At 43.7% G+C, this 15,367-nt stretch overlaps 1 protein-coding gene across 1 annotated transcript; it reads left to right on the plus strand.

Moving 5' to 3' along the window:
- Positions 1–1,128: 1,128 nt before the first annotated feature.
- Positions 1,129–14,671, plus strand: IFNGR2 (interferon gamma receptor 2). Its single transcript, XM_074903103.1, has 7 exons — positions 1,129–1,385; positions 5,458–5,584; positions 6,033–6,208; positions 8,154–8,302; positions 9,661–9,814; positions 10,928–11,082; positions 13,602–14,671. The coding sequence occupies exons 1-7, from the start codon at positions 1,301–1,303 to the stop codon at positions 13,773–13,775; spliced, it is 1,020 nt and encodes a 339-aa protein (XP_074759204.1). The 5' UTR covers positions 1,129–1,300; the 3' UTR covers positions 13,776–14,671.
- Positions 14,672–15,367: the final 696 nt, after the last annotated feature.

Genomic DNA, 15,367 nt, shown 5'->3' on the forward strand with positions numbered 1-15,367 from the left:
TTATTTCAACAACCAACCAACCAGTCAGCTTTTCAGCACTTGCTTTTTTTCCCCTCATCCTTTGTTTATGCTCCTTTCTAGCTCTTATCATTTGTGTCAGTGTTAAAAGGCTTTGACTGAGCTTCTGGCCCGTTTTATTACTGTACCTGACTGCAAAAGGAGGATCTTTGCCCTGAAAGCTTACAGTTGATAAGAGCAGGCTCTACAGCACTAAGAGGAAGGGAGAAATCTCCGTTTCGGATGAGGAAGAGCTGAACTACTGCGAAACCAAGTGATTCATCCAAGCTTACCTGGAAATCAAAGCTACCCAGCCCTTACCTAGTGCTCTGAATGCAAGATAATCTCACTGTACTTGCCTCTTTCCTTTCGTCGGAAATCTGATGGCGGTAGTGAAAGCTTTGCTCAGGAAGCCTTCAGGCAGCCAAACACCACCTTTATCAATATTAATTAAAGATGCTTTAAGTACCCCAACTCTGCATGGTTTCCTCCGTTGACAGTCCTGCCGTTCCTAATCTGCTGACTGCCCAGTCGTGCACTTAAAAAACATTATTTTCTCCCAGAAATGTTTAAGAGGGAGTGTTTTGACTCTGTTCGGGAGACGTGAAATACTCCTCTGCTTTATGGTGCTTTTAACTGCAGTAGTGCTGAACCTCTTAAAAAAAAGAACAGGTCCCTACCTAGTGAATTATTTAAAAGCAGTTGTTCGATTAAAATAGTGATCATTTGGGGGGAATGCGGCTCCCCGTCATCACCTCCAGGTTTTTGAATCATTATACCGTGTAATCAATAACACCGGTTAAAGGTATGCGGTTAGGCTTAACCACGGGGTGGTGTTACGCTGGATGCAGCCAGAAAACGCTGGGGAACTTTAACCACTTAATGGCAAGACTTTCTCATATCAACCGCACGCCATAAAGGCACACGCAGCCCCCTCCACCCTTGAGCGCGGCCGCGGAGGCCGCGGGCCCTGCACGGCGCCGGGCAGGGCCAGGCCGCGGGTCTCCGCCGTCGCCCGCCCTCCGGCCGGGCACCGATCAGCCCTCGGCCGCCGCCGCCTCGGCCGGGCCCGGAGGGGCCGAGGGCGGGCTCTGCCCCCCCGGAGGCGGGTCTGGAGGCGGAGCGGGGCCGGGCTGGAGCGGCGCGGCCGCCCCGCTCCCCGCCAGCAGCCGCAGCAGGGGCCGGGCCGCGGACGTGAGGCGGCCCCGCCAGGCCTGCCCGCCGCCGGCCCCGCTCCTCTGGGACCGGCGAGCAGCCTCTGGCGGCGAGCGGGGCCGGGCGGCGGGGCGCTGCCAGCCGGGCCATGCCGTGTCGGGCGCCGCTCCTCTCCCTCCTCCTTCACCTCCTCCACCTCCTCTTCCTCGGCTCGGCCCGGGCTGCGGGCGCAGGTGGGTGCGGCGGGGCGGGCCACGGTGTGGCCGGCGGCGCGGGGCTGGAGGCTGCCGCCGGCCTGCGCCTCTCCGTGCACCTCCTCGCCGGCGGGCTTCCGGCACGGGAGGCGGCGGAAGCCTGTGAGGCGAGGGCCCGGCCCGGGGCGGCTGGTGGGGGGCGGCGGGGCGGCGCCTGCCAGGACCGTCCGCTGAAGTGAGTGCCGGGGGGGGGCAGTGGGGAGAGCGGGGCTGTGGCGGATTTCATCCGTTCCTCCCCGGCCTGTGCCTGTCCCCGGGAGGGAGGGCGAGCCCGGATTTCCCCTGCCGACCCCGGCGTTGTTGCTCCTCGGTAATCTACCGCCGGCTGGCGTCCCGGCCGCGGGCAGCCGCCGGACAGCGTGGCCCTGGACCGGCTGCGGCCCGCAGGGAGCGGCCGGAACCCCACCGGGTTCGGCCTTGAGGGGGGTTGATGCGGTGGTAGGCTGTTGATGTGAGTGTAGTTTGTGATGCGGCCCCGGTTCATCACTGTACTTGGGCCTCCTCCGTGTCATTTTGGGAACTGACAGTTTAGGTAGGACTGGATGTAGGCTTCCATGGAGATGCTTTGTCGTAACGGGGCGGGGGGGGGTTTGCTCTTCAGGTCGGGTCTGAGCTCTCGAGTGAAGTCCTGGCTTCGGTGTGTGTGGCACCAGGTGGGGAAGAGTTGCTGTGGCGTGTCTTGAAGGAGGTGTGAGTACAGCGTGGTCCGCGCTTAGGCACGCGGGTACCTCCGTGTGTTCATCATGTCCGCTGTCACCTTCGCGGTTCCTCAGGCCCCGGCTGGCCAGGCTGTGGCTCCGGCTCTCTGGGGGCAGCTGCCGTTCCAGGCCTGCAGTCTGTGGCTGGACCCAGGAGTCCAAATGCCCACGGGTGGGGTGAGGTGAGCTGGGGGGTCCTGCCGCAGTCAGCGTGGCCCAGTCCCACCCCATCGGCAGCGGCAGGATTGTCCCAGGGAGCTGTTCTGGTGTGTGACTTGTGCGTAGGGCCTGGCTCCCCCTCTGCGCTCTCTCCGGTAGGCACCGCGCGCTGTGTTTCATTGCAAATGGGGATGCTACACCTTTCAGCCGAAAGAGCAGCCAGCTGTGGTCACCTGCCCCTACCTGGCCACATGCTTCTGCTGTTCACCTTTTGCAGGCCTTGGTGCTTGTCTGACAATATGAGAAGCCAGTTCGGTTCACTAGAACAGCAGAAGTCCATCCAAAAAAACGACCACAGATTTCCTTTTTGCTGATGTAAGGCAAAGGATCAGAATTCATTCAGAAGCAGGGTCTGTGAAACCGATGGCTAGGCCAAGTAGAGTTGCTTTCACTCAGCGTAACTTGTGGCTTCACACTCTGCTCTGTGAAAGCTTTGACTTGCGGCTTGAAGAGTCAGGAAGTCTCTGCATCAGGAAAAAACAATCTTGAGCATTGTTTGGCAGATGCCTTAAAGGAACCAGTTCAGCGAGACCACCTTCCAAACAGAGGGAAAGGACTGGGCACTTCTGCCTTTTCCTGGCTAAGGTAGTTTAGGTTTTTCTCAGATTTGTGCATATTTAGCGGTTTTTTTCTGAAGTGCGCATTTTGTTACTTCGGGTCATACAAATTAATGATCATTATGGAGTTCAGTCTGTGATTTCAGAAATTTAACTTCCCTTGTCATGTTGAGATATCTAACTGAAATACAAATGCATTCCCTGAGTGTGCTGTGGAAGCAGCTCCTCAGTGCAGTAGCAAGTGCCTTGTGGCATACAGCAACTTGATGTTCAACTACAGAGTCATAGATCTGGTATTTTTTTCAGTGTCTTTGAATCTGGTAGGTGAAATGATCTGTTTCTGAATGCTAATATACTGCAAAATATTCAGTGTGCAGTCTTTATTGAGAATATGAACCAGCTGCCCTTGTCTTTTATTGCTTTTTCCTTTTCTGTTTTCTCTTTTTTAGGAGGGAGAGAAGGAAAAAAAATGCTAGTGCTTATGTTTTGTTCTGACAGCTTTCTTGAATTTTGTGAAATTAGTTTGTATCGGTCGGATGTCTGAGTGCACAGATTACTGATGGTGTGAGATACCTTGCCACATGCCAGACCAGCAGTGAGAGCGCAAGAAATAATCTGCGTGACTAGAAAGTGAAAATCTCTCTTGAACGAAGAAGGGGTTACTTAGTGGCCTTTAAAATATGCGAGAGATTAATAGTTTAGGTATCGCAAGGAATCTCAAAGTTTTGCAATGCTGAGTGATGCATCTGTAGCCCAAGGCAATGTGTGTTTACCTAAGAGCACTACTCAAAAGTTGAGGCTAAGAAACTAGTAATATACCTAATTAAAACTTTGAAAAATCAACTAATTATTTTGGACTTAGGGTTTAATGCAGTTTTATGAATATTCATGTCATCTCTTTCCTGTACACGGAGGATGTTAAGAGCCTGCCACGCCATTTCTTCTGAAAGATAGCTCTGTCAGCATCAGTGTGCTGTCTAGTGCTGTGTAACAAAATCAGATATAGAAATCAAAAAGAAAAAACTTTTTGACATTATCCCCATATTCTCAAAGAAGACTGGGGCCAGAATTTAGCTTAAGTGCTTATCTTCTGATCTTCTTTATGTAAAAATAAGCAAACTGTATGTTAGGAGACTATTGTCTTAGGAACAAAAAAATGGAAATCTTATGTCATGTCATGGTTGTCTTTGAGCTTAGGACCTGTTGACCCAGTGTAAGGGGATTGCTATATGGACAGTTTCAAGTCAAATGTAGAAGAAAAACCTTTTTCCCTCTTAGGACAGGCAGGCAGTGAAGCTGTTGCCCAACAAGTCTGTGCAGGCTCTGTCCTTGGAGGTTCTGGGGCTTGCCTGGAGAAAGCCCTGAGCAGCCAGGTCTTATGCCAGAGCTGGGCCTGCTCGAGGCAGGGGCTTGGACTAGAGGCCTTCCAAGGGCCCTTCGTGGAGTGCTGCAGTTAAGTGTGAGGCTTTTCTGGTTTCAAAGGTGTTTAGTAACTGCATTTTCCTGTCTTCCTTGCCTCAGCCTACTTGCGGTAGTAGTTTCTTTCTTTTGGCCATCCCAATTCCTTGCCACTGGTCTCCTTGTCTTTCAGTGCTTTTGGTTCTCCAGTCTGGTGTTTTGCTCTGTTTGCCAGTTAACATTTCCCTCCAGCTGCTACCCCTCTTTTTTTACTTCATCCACCCCTGTTTCCCAAGCCCTTGGTTCTTTGTCTTTTGCTTGGCCGCCCTCCCTCTCTCCCTTCCTCTCTTCCTCCACTTGGCCTGTCAGCCCCCAGCTCAGTGCCTGGCCTTTGGCCGTGCTCCAGTCCCAGTGAACAGCTTCCTCCTCCATCCGCCTGGACCCACAGGGAAGTAGCTCTTCTCCCATAATAGAGACATGACTCTGCTCTTGGCTTCTGTGCTGCTCGCCTCCTGACAAGCTGTTCAGAGCGCTTGCAGTCTTCTTTCACCCTCAGGAGTTCATGGCCTGACCAAATTTGGTTGGACGTTCCTACTAGCTGAAGGCACGCCTCTAATGGAGGTTTCTGTCCTTTTCTACATTGTGAAATCAGTTTTAAAACTGACAAAACTTCAGGCTTGCCAGTGGAACAGTGCTCTATGTGTTTGTGAATGTTTAAGTATGAGAAGGCTTTGGTTTTTTGACCTGTTTCCTGGAAAGTTTCAGCGAAGTGACCTCTGTTTTCAGACAATTTAGCAGAAGGCAGATGGTCAAGAAAAGCGTGTTCTGAGTTGTTAACACAGTAAATAAAATGTGAAATGCGGACAGTTGAAATAGATGAGCAAGTGGCAGTGGACCTTAATTTATAGCTTCATGGGGGAGCTGCCTGAGGTTCGTTGTTTTGCTCTGGACTCGGTACTTTAAGTGTTATGTTTTGTATGGAATAAATAAAAGCAGTAAATTGCAGGTCAGTGCTTTGTGGATAGCAGGAACTTAATGTGCACCTAGAAATAGAATGAGAAGGAGGAATGGTTTTGCCTTCAAAGATGTAATATATGGTGATGGAATTTGGAGATCAGAAGTTAGTTACTGTATAGTTGAATGCTTTAATAGTTGTTTTTATTCCTCTTCTTACTTTAGAATCTTCTCCACGTTTACCACCACCAAAGGATGTGATGGTTTATTCCTATAACTTTCGTAGTTCACTGAGGTGGTCCCCTGTTAAAGTGGATAGAGGCTTGGTGTTATATACAGTCCACTTTAAAACGTAAGTAAATAGATCTAAAACCAACCAAACTGATTCTGTTCTGATCCAGTAACACAACTGTTTTTTTTAAAAAAAAAGCTAAAAATTACTAAATAAACGAGTTGTCTATTACAAATGCTTTATATAGCTTCTGAAGACTGACCATCTCTTAGCCTGCAATATTTCCAGTGAACTAAGCAAATACTGAAGACCTGAAAAGCACCCAGAAATATATAATAGTTTCCTGTATAATTTTAGCCTTCCTTAATTCTCCCTTGCTAATTTAAATTCTTCCCCAGATACTGAGGGGGTGCAGGTGCCGAAAGGGCCATGGAGCCGAACGTGCATGGAAGTGGTAGTTTTGTAACTTACGGTTTTGTTACAAAAATTGTCTCGGTGGGAGGGATTGTGCTTGAGATAGTTGTGCTGTTCTGCTGATGCTTTATTTGTCCTTTGTTTTGCATTGCAGAGGGGCCTTTAACCAGTGGGATGAGATGAATTGCACCCGTATCGCCCTGACTGAATGCAGCTTCCCCTTGTTGCTTAAGGAGCGGCGCTGGACTTTTTTTTTCCGTGTGAGAGCTGAGCTAGGGCAAGTGACTTCTGACTGGGTAGAAACAGATCCATTTGTGGCAGAGAGAAACAGTAAGTGCTATTTATGTTTCAGTGTCTCTCACAAAGGAGATTTCTTTGAAAAAAATGTTTGTTGTCTGTTCTAGGCTTTTTTGACTCCATTATGTACAAAAGCCAAGTGAGAGAATTGTATGTGTTCAGATAACAAAGACTACAAGGCCTTGGTGTGTCACTAGGAATTTGATACTACTTAGTCCCTCTGTAGTGGGGTTAGCAGTGCACTCTTTCAACAGGTATTGAAAGAGAAACAGAGGAGTTTCCTTGGGTGGTTACGCCTTACGAGAACTATGACATATATTATGTTAGAGAGTTTTCCATTTTCTTCTTTCTCCACTTAGTGCTGCTGCATGCACACATACACCCCTTTGATTTATCATAGTCTGAGTACAAAATACCTACTTCTCTTGGACAGATCTCTTTTCTAATAAGTATAAACTGTCCCGACTACAGTGTAGAAGGGTCAAGGCACACTTTAAATCCCATTAAGTGTGTGAGCAAACATATTGTTGTTCCTTATAAGATCTGCTCTTTTGCCTTGCTGTGATCGGTTTCAGGATTAGAAGAAAGTAAATACTGAGTTTAAAAATACCTCTGAAATTATAATTAAGCAGAGGAATGAATTTATTCACTCTTTATTTCAAGTTCTTCCATATCTTGTGAGAAGCAGTGGCAATCCATGCTGCAAAGAGTATGATACTTTCTCTGGTGACTTCAGTTCTAAATCTTGGATTATGTCTAGTAATAAAGCATGTGGGAATGAGGAACTACCAAAATCTTGAGTTGAGGATTACAGCTGATGCATCTGTAGCTTGTGATGCAGGATTGTTTGGAAGTGGGATCCTTTGCAGTTAGGAAAGCACTGGGCTAATGGGAATACAAGACAAAGGAGAAGGCTCAGTGTGGGAAAGACATTTGTGTGTCTGTTCCTTGGGAGAGCAAGAGGAACATTATGTCATCATTCTTGTGTGACCACCCTTGAGATCAGTTTCTAAACACCAAGACCATGGGCTACTCAGTCAGGCTGTTCTCTAACTTTTGGGTCAGTCCCACTTGAGAGGGTGAGCTTCAGGAATCTGGGAGGACATGCAGCAAGGCATTTGCATTGTACAGCAACAGGAAGTAGGAAGAAACTGAAATTTCTCTACCAATACGAAGATCATGGCCAATTTTCTCTAAAGTAACAGTGGACAGAGCAGATTCTGCTTAAAAAAAAAATTAAGGTACAATAAACAATGTTGCATGCAAGGATTGATTTTTACTGTTAATAGTTATCCCTTTTTAGTATGCAAGCAGCTGTTAACTACTCTAATATTTGTGTGAGTGGGGTTTTTGAGATCCTGGAGTGCTTTACAAATGCTGATATGGTTAGTTGGTGAAAGAAGTCAAGATACAAAAGATAAGTGACTAATGACCATATGTGACCTGTGATAAGCATCTTGTATGAGGACTGAGAGTACTTTATTTTTCATGATTTTGACCTCAGAGTTCTTTGCAAAAGGAAGGCGTCGTCTTTACCTTATAGGACAGATGGAGACATCAAAGCAAGGAGGGGGAAACTAGTTATTCCTCTTCCAGTCTATTGATCCAGTGTGCTTTTAAGAGAACATAGAATATGTGGCAGGCTATTTGAAGGGAAAAAAAACAACAAAAAAACAACAAAATTGTATCACCATTAATTACAGATAAATTCAGATACATTATAGTGAATATTTACTGAATTTCCAGAAAAAATTAACAGGAAACTTTTTAATTACGTAGTTTCGCTTATGCTTTCAAGTCTTGTTCCTTAGATTTGTAATAAAGCAGATAACTTAAATGCATTAGGTAGATGAGAAAATATTGTATTTGTTTGCTTGAGAAAAAGCTGTCAATATTTAACATGTTTGCTGAGAGTATCTAAGTAAAGCTGAAGACAGTATGATGAGCTGTTCACTGCTCTTTCTGTGTTTGTTTTCAGCTACTATAGGGCCCCCTAAAGTGAACAGCGTGATTGAAAGCTCTGACTCACTTCTCATTAGTGTCACACCTCCTTTTGGATCTGAAGCAGGTGACTTTCTTCAGTATCATGTGTCCTACTGGGAGAATGCAACAAGTACCACTAAAAAAGTAAGAATTCTCTCTAATTTATTTTGTTCATAATGCCCTTGTGACTGAGATATGAGTCAGTATCTCTTGGCAAAACAGAAGAAATGGAGGAAGAAGACTAATATATTTTTTTCTCTAAAGTTAATTTGGTTTTGGCACAAGTGTTGCATGTATTATGAAACTTTGAAAAACATCATTTTTTTTTCCTCCATATGAAACAAAGGTTAAATCACATTGCAGATGAAGGGAGAGAATCCACAAAGTGTCAAGGGTGATTTTAAAATTGCATTTTGATTCCAAAGTTTGCTTAGACAATTTGGAAGACTGGAATATCCTTCTTTCTTTCCTGTCCTGGTGTTGTTTGTGCTGGCAGCTTCAGTAATAGGCTGCTTTGGCCTGATGTCACCTGTTCCTAGGGCAGAGAAAGGCAGAGTTATTAGAAACATGCTGGACATGGCTGGGATGAGCTGTCCCTGCTCATACTGAAGCTGAGAGGTGTTGGTCTCATCATGTGCTTATGCTGCTATCTGGGGTCCCTGGTAATTGTGTTCTTGACAGGTCAGCATTGCAGAGGAGGAATTAAGTCACATTTTAAAAAAAGAGGAAGATGATTAAAAAGAAGGTCATTCTAAAGTCAAATGTTTAAAAAACAGAAGCAGAAAAAAAAATTACTTAAAAAAAACGTTTATTTCAAAGTCGTTGCTTAATCTGAAACGCCTCCACTTCCTTCCTCTCTTGCACCAACGTGTATTTTTCTGACACACATAAAATACCCTCATGTTTGAGATTCAGACCAGAAGTCACTCTTGTATGCTTCTGTAGGCTTCACCAAGTCCCCTTACAAGCTAAAAATTCCCAAAAGACTTTGGTGGCTGTGTGGAGACTGGAGATTTTGCACTGCCCATCAGCTGTTTTGCTCTTCAGTGGAAGGAGTCGAGATGGTGGAAGCTCTTCACTGAACAACACTTCTGTCAGCTTCCTCTGATGGTGGAGGCACTCCTCATGGCTTGTTTTTCCCTCCCCCTTCCTATATTGTGCTCACTGCCTGAGCTGTTACAGAAGCAGAGTCAAAGCATCCAGCAGCGTGTTGTGGATAAAATGATGCCTTGCATCAGTTTTCATGCCTCTGCTGTTCGTGCCCTTATAGATGGTTTTAAATGGTCAGGCTTAATTTCATTTAAAAATAATGGAATTTCAAAGCATTCAAGTAGGAAAGTTGAAATATATTTCACTGTGTCTCTTGTTTGGTAAAGCAGACATATGCAAAATAAAATCTCTGCCTTTTGAATGAGAAATTTAAATATGGGGAAGGGATTTGTGTTGAAGACAGGTCTGATTTTCACAGTAACAGTGCTTTTTTTGTGTGTCTTTTTAAACAGGAGATAAAGATGAGCAGTACACTATTTGAAATTGGAAATCTAAAGGAATTGACAATCTATTGTTTTAGAATTCAAGTAGAATTGATGACACATTCAGATCTCCAGCTACTTGGACTACAAAGTGTCCCAAAGTGTCACAGAACTACAATAAGTGGTATAAATCTGATTTTGGTTTGGTTTTTTTTTTTTTGGTATATAACACTGAGTGTAGAACAGGAGTTGTTGATTGTGGAACCTGATCACTTACATACCTGTACTTGTCAGAGGTGCTAAGAGAGCCACCAATAGTAGCTCACAATTGTCATTAATGGCAAAATAATGACATTTTTCAGTTAGTAATTGAGGGTCTATGCTGTACTCTTCCCCTTGTTTTTTTCCCTCATAAATACTGCAGTAGGTATTTCTTTCTAGAAATATGCAAAGGAAGAAAATACAAGTACCAGGTCTTTAGCGGAAGTGATTGATGAAGGAGATGGTGTTACTTTTGTAAATCCTCTTCGTCAGCCACTGCCTCCTGTAGGGCAGGAACGTCCCTCTCCTCTTTGACCTACTTCCTTCTCTGACGTTTTGAGCTCCATGTTTTTGTACGAGATAAGAGGGAGGGTGACGGGAGGAGAGGGCATGTGCAAGATAAGAGTTTGTCTCTCTCTCTTGAATCTCTCCATATGACCATCAACACAACCAAAGGCACAACTGATCTTTAGCATGCTTTGAACGCGCTGGAAGATGCATAGATGAAACCTGCTTACACAGTTTTTGAAGCTGTGCAGGAGCTGACCTCCCGGGTAGCATTGGCCAAGTACCTGCTTGCCAGCCCCCAAGCTGTGACGTTGGAGTCTGGGACCCTCCCTTTGCTGAAGGGAGGGGCATGTCTTGAAAAAGAACGCCCTGCAGTTAATGGCCCTTGCAGACAACCCGGGGGTGGAAGGACAGATTGCAGATGGCGTTCCCTGCCCGCCCTCTGCCCCACAGCCGGAATCCATCCCATCCCTTCAGCTCGGTGTTTGCCCTGCTTGCCTTAGGCTGCACGATTAAGGGACAGGTGCTCCTGGGAGATGGTGACTTCCATGTGGAATCACAAAACAAGCTACTTCTGAACACAGGTGTTTAGAATGCATCTATAGTAGAGTTGAGATCTTAGCCTTGGAAATTATACTTTGATTACCAAGCATAGTACATTTCAGCTTGATGTATATTGTCTTATATTTGATGGTGCATAAATATGAACCTACTGTATGTATATGGTGGTTTGTTTTTTCTTTTTCAGAGACAACCAGAGCTGCATATATTATACTAATATTTGTGTTGGTGTCATTTTTTGTAATTCTGGTAACAGCTGGTTTGTTTCTTCTGTGGAGGCACCACAAAACAATTAAATATTGGTCTCAGCCACCATTAGAAATCCCATCACACTTTGAAGAGGTATGTGTAGACATTCTATTTTTCTCCCTGCTCTTCCCCTTCCCTGTAAAAGACAGTGATGATCTTTAAGTGAGTAGGAAGCTAGTTGTTGCATAACAGAAATAGAACAATAGATTGTTCACTCAGTGTAAAGTGTTACTTTTCTCATATGTGATCTCCCACTGCATTACTCTTACTCACCTGAATTATTTTTTCCTCTGCACTAAGATACAAATGTTGCTCTAATCCTGTTATGAAACCAGAGTAAGAGTCTCTGTTCCTTGACTATCCCTTGTCCATCCCTGTCTTTGCTTATTGAAGTCACCAGGCCTGAAACAGTTGCTCACTTGAAGCAAAAAGCTTTTGTGTGCTGCAGAACATGTACTTGGGACCAAGGTCTCCAATTAGAAATCAAATACAGAAAAGGAGAGACTGATCATTTTAAGAACAAGGACTGACTTGAAGACCTAACGATCACCTAGGGGAATGTTCTTGGGTTTTTTTTCTTTTTTTCCTGTAGGTTTAGCAATACTCAGATGAAAAAGTCATCCTGGGATTTTTTTTCCTCCTTGTAGCTCACACATTTCTGTACTAAATGATACTGTTTGTCCTGTTTGTCTTCCTCTTTTAGTATTTAAATGGGAAGTAGTCTTTAAGCAGAGTTCTTGATTTAAAAGTTCTTGTTCAGCATACATTCATATTTTTAGAAGTTTGTGTATGTTTGCAGTTCTTGGAGGTGTATTTCCTTATATATATCTGCGTGTCAGAGTATTCCATTGTGCAATGGTAGTTTTTCCAGATTTTTATAGAAGTCTGGGTGAATGACCCCAGACTTTCTGCAGAGTCCTGAGTATATTAGTTTCTCTCTTTATGCTGCCTCAGCTACCATTTCATGGGGGCTCAGTGGAGGCAGCTGTATCACATATCAAGTGAAGTATATCTTGTGTAGGAAAAGAAGTCCTTGTACAGTGTACTACAGTAGTGCAGCATTTCATGCAAAGGACTTTCAAGAATAGAATTTCTATTTATTTATCTTCTCTAAACATCATGTGTTTCTGGAGTAATTGCATTTATCTGGAAATCACATTTATTCTGGAGAAATTACATTAATCTGTAAAACCTGCAGGAAAAGTAGATATGCTTGAACAATGGTGAGTCTGGTTTTGGGCAAAACAAAGAATAAAGAAAGATAAGAAAGAAAATCAGTAAACACACAGAATTTTAAAAAATGTGTATTTCTAAAAGGTATCAACCAGCCTGAGGTTTCTCCTCTTAAAACACTTTTTCATGAGTATGGAATACTGATTATTTTAAGGCAGTTTCATATGTACTCTTATAGATTTTCAGAAAAATCATATGCTTCCTTCTCTTACAGCAGGATCTCATCTTTCAGTGTCATGGTTACAGGAAGCAGTTCTACCTTCACATAGCAAAACCAAACTGACATTCATGTCTTGAATTTGCTGGAGTGGATGTGTTTGAAGTTCCCATATGAAACATTTTTAATACACCTGAAAAAATAATCCTGTTGCTTATTAGGCTTGCTATGATTACAGAGAAAGTGGTGCCTTAATTGAAACTAAGGTTAATTTTGTTCCACAACAGACATGACTTGAGCTGCGATCCCTCTCAGCCAGATTATGATACCTCCTACAGCAGAGAACAAACTTTTGAGTAAAACCACAAGCTATGTCAGTCTTGTAACAATGTGAAGGTGTCTGTGCTCCAGCCATCTATTTTAATTTTTTTTTAAATCGGGGAAAAAATGTTCAATGGCAGATTTGCACTTTTTTTTTTTTTCAGTACAAGAAGTGGTAGATGATTCCAATTCCCTGTGAAACACAAGATCAGCTTAGTGATAAGAAGAGCATGTGGGGGTGGTAGGAGGAACAGAAAGGATTTGCTCTGGCCTATGTTTTTTTTTCTAGTGCTCACTTCTTTGATTATGCAGTCATTGTAAAGCTGATGACTTAATTTTGGAGGAAAGGGGAGCAGAGGGGGGAGGTCAAAGCAAAAAGTAATTAATGCCACTGGAGTTTCCTGGTAGCAGTAAAAGATGCAGATCTGACTTGCCTGACACTGAACAAACCAGAATCCTAGATCTCGTTTGCTCCATCAGTCTTTTAGACAAGCTGTCATTTGCTAGATTCCTGCCATTGGAGGGTATGTCCTCAGCAGCGTAATGAAGTGTTTTCTTCTGTTGCTTGTTCTTAACTACTAAGAATTTCCTTGAACTGGCATGAGAATATTAGCCAAAATTTATTTAAAAAAAAAAAAAGAAATGGAGGTTGTTCTAACTTACTTAAAGGGACATTTGCATGATTGATTGATTTTTATTTTTTTCCCTCCACAGAAATAAGGTATTTTTAACTTTTTCCTTGTTCACTGCAGTTTCATGGAAATCTAAAATACATCTTGCTGTGAATTCGGGTCTGAAACAACTTGCCTCTAGGTGGTGGTACCTGCTTTGTGTCTGTCCTTTCTTCTACATCTGTTCTGTGGATAGGTATCTAAACTCTCATGTCTGGCTTTTTTTCCAGTATTTGAAGGACCCTAGCATGCCTGTTTTAGAGGTGTTGGACAATTATGCTGAGGACGATCCCCACGATTCCATATCTCTTGTGTTTAGTGGAGATGGAAGCCAAGCCTGTGGCAGCAGTTTGGATGGTCAAGCTCATACACACAGTGTCTCCGGTGACAGTGAAGTAACTTAAGTGGTGCCCTAGCGCAAGTGCCTGCATCAAGACATTGGAGAGGCTTCTGCCCATGAGCGTGCCATGTGGCTACTGGCAGGACAGAGAACAAGCTCTGGACAAAATGCAGCCAGTGACAAACCAAGTGAGATATTGCTTCCTGAGAATAGCCTGGACCCTGAGCCTTTGTTTATATGGCTTCTGCTGTGCTACCACAGCAACTGTGTTCTGCCAAAGAGACTTAGAAGGTAGAATGAGAAAGGGAAATGAACACTAAATTGCCTAAAGACAGATAGTTATAAAACATCATCCTATTTCCCAGTCCAAGTTGAAATAAAGCTTTCAGAAATAATGGCACTTTAAGGTTGTACTACACCCTACCTACCATAAAGTTTTCAGTGAGTGAATAATTGTACCATGAATTATGTACAGTTTATAGTAGCTTCTGTTCTGTTGCCTTATTTGTGAAGTCAGTGTTAGCACTCAACGTGTATTATATCCCCCCAGCCTGCTTTTCTGAATCATTTTAAATACATGCAGTTTTCTGTGGCAGCTTCTTCCCTCCAGATAAAAATGGCAGTCGGTGTGAAGCTCTGCAAACAACTGCTCCAGGAAAGGCCTCCTCATAGCTGCCTCTGAACATATTAATGAGAAGCATTAATCTTCTGTTCCTGCAGTGAGACAATTGTTCTTCACAGCAAAACAAACTTTAAAATAATTTTGCTCAGAATTTATGTAACATGTATCAGTAACTGTCAGACACTAAAATCTCTTTGTTGAAAATCAGATCAGTCCTGCAAATTGCTGGTTGTGGTTTGAGTCCCTTAAAGCAGAAGGCTACAAATTAAGCCTCACATCACAATCTAGTGGGGTCTGGAAAGCATTTAATAAAGCACAAAAACCCACTACTGTACTAAAAAGATTGGTTTTATTTGTTTGACTTCTTCCTAGGTTTGATACAAGTTGTGGGGGTTTTTTTTAAATGTTTATTTGTAAATGACTTGTTCTGTTAATGAACCTGGTCCCTGTTAGAGCTGTGGGCTGGCTATCTGAGGTAATGCTGTTCCCCCACCTCCCTTCCAGCACTACTGAAGACTAACATGAAAAATCAGTAACATTTTTTTCCAAAAGCTTCATGAAGTTGTCACCTTTAACTAATCTAAGCACTTGCGATTAGGCAGCACGCCAAGACAATGTAGTTACCTGAAGATTTCAACTCTAGAAGAATTTTCAAGACAGCCCCAGACTGTGTAATACCTGTTCTTGCATTCATTCATAAATAAGTGAAGAACCCCAGGCTTGCAAAAGGAACAACCTAAATGCATAATAGAGGGCATAAATAAGGTGGCAGTTGAAACATCTGTGAATATTTAGCAATACAGCATACTGTTAGAGTGGTTAATAGTTTTCAGTTACACAAATAGCCACAATTAAAACCCTTTTGTTAGGAGTAACTTGAGGTTATCTTCACAACTGCCAACTGTAACAGGCCAAGATGTTATCTAAACTGAGCCATCCCCCTCCACCTTGGCCTGTGCTGGAAGCACCTGGGGTATAAAAGTGGACCTCAGCATATTCTGAATAAAGCCTACATGGTTCTTTCTTATACTACA

The sequence above is a fragment of the Athene noctua genome, chromosome 1, assembly GCF_965140245.1.
Source record: "Athene noctua chromosome 1, bAthNoc1.hap1.1, whole genome shotgun sequence".
NCBI classification, from domain to species: Eukaryota; Metazoa; Chordata; class Aves; order Strigiformes; family Strigidae; genus Athene; species Athene noctua.

Coding starts and splice junctions, on each gene's coding strand:
- IFNGR2 (XM_074903103.1), top strand. CDS start 1,301: ATGCCGTGTCGGGCGCCGCTCCTCTCCCTCCTCCTTCACCTCCTCCAC. Junction 5,585..6,032: donor TATACAGTCCACTTTAAAAC/GTAAGTAAATAG, acceptor TTTGCATTGCAG/AGGGGCCTTTAACCAGTGGG. Junction 11,083..13,601: donor TCCCATCACACTTTGAAGAG/GTATGTGTAGAC, acceptor CTTTTTTTCCAG/TATTTGAAGGACCCTAGCAT.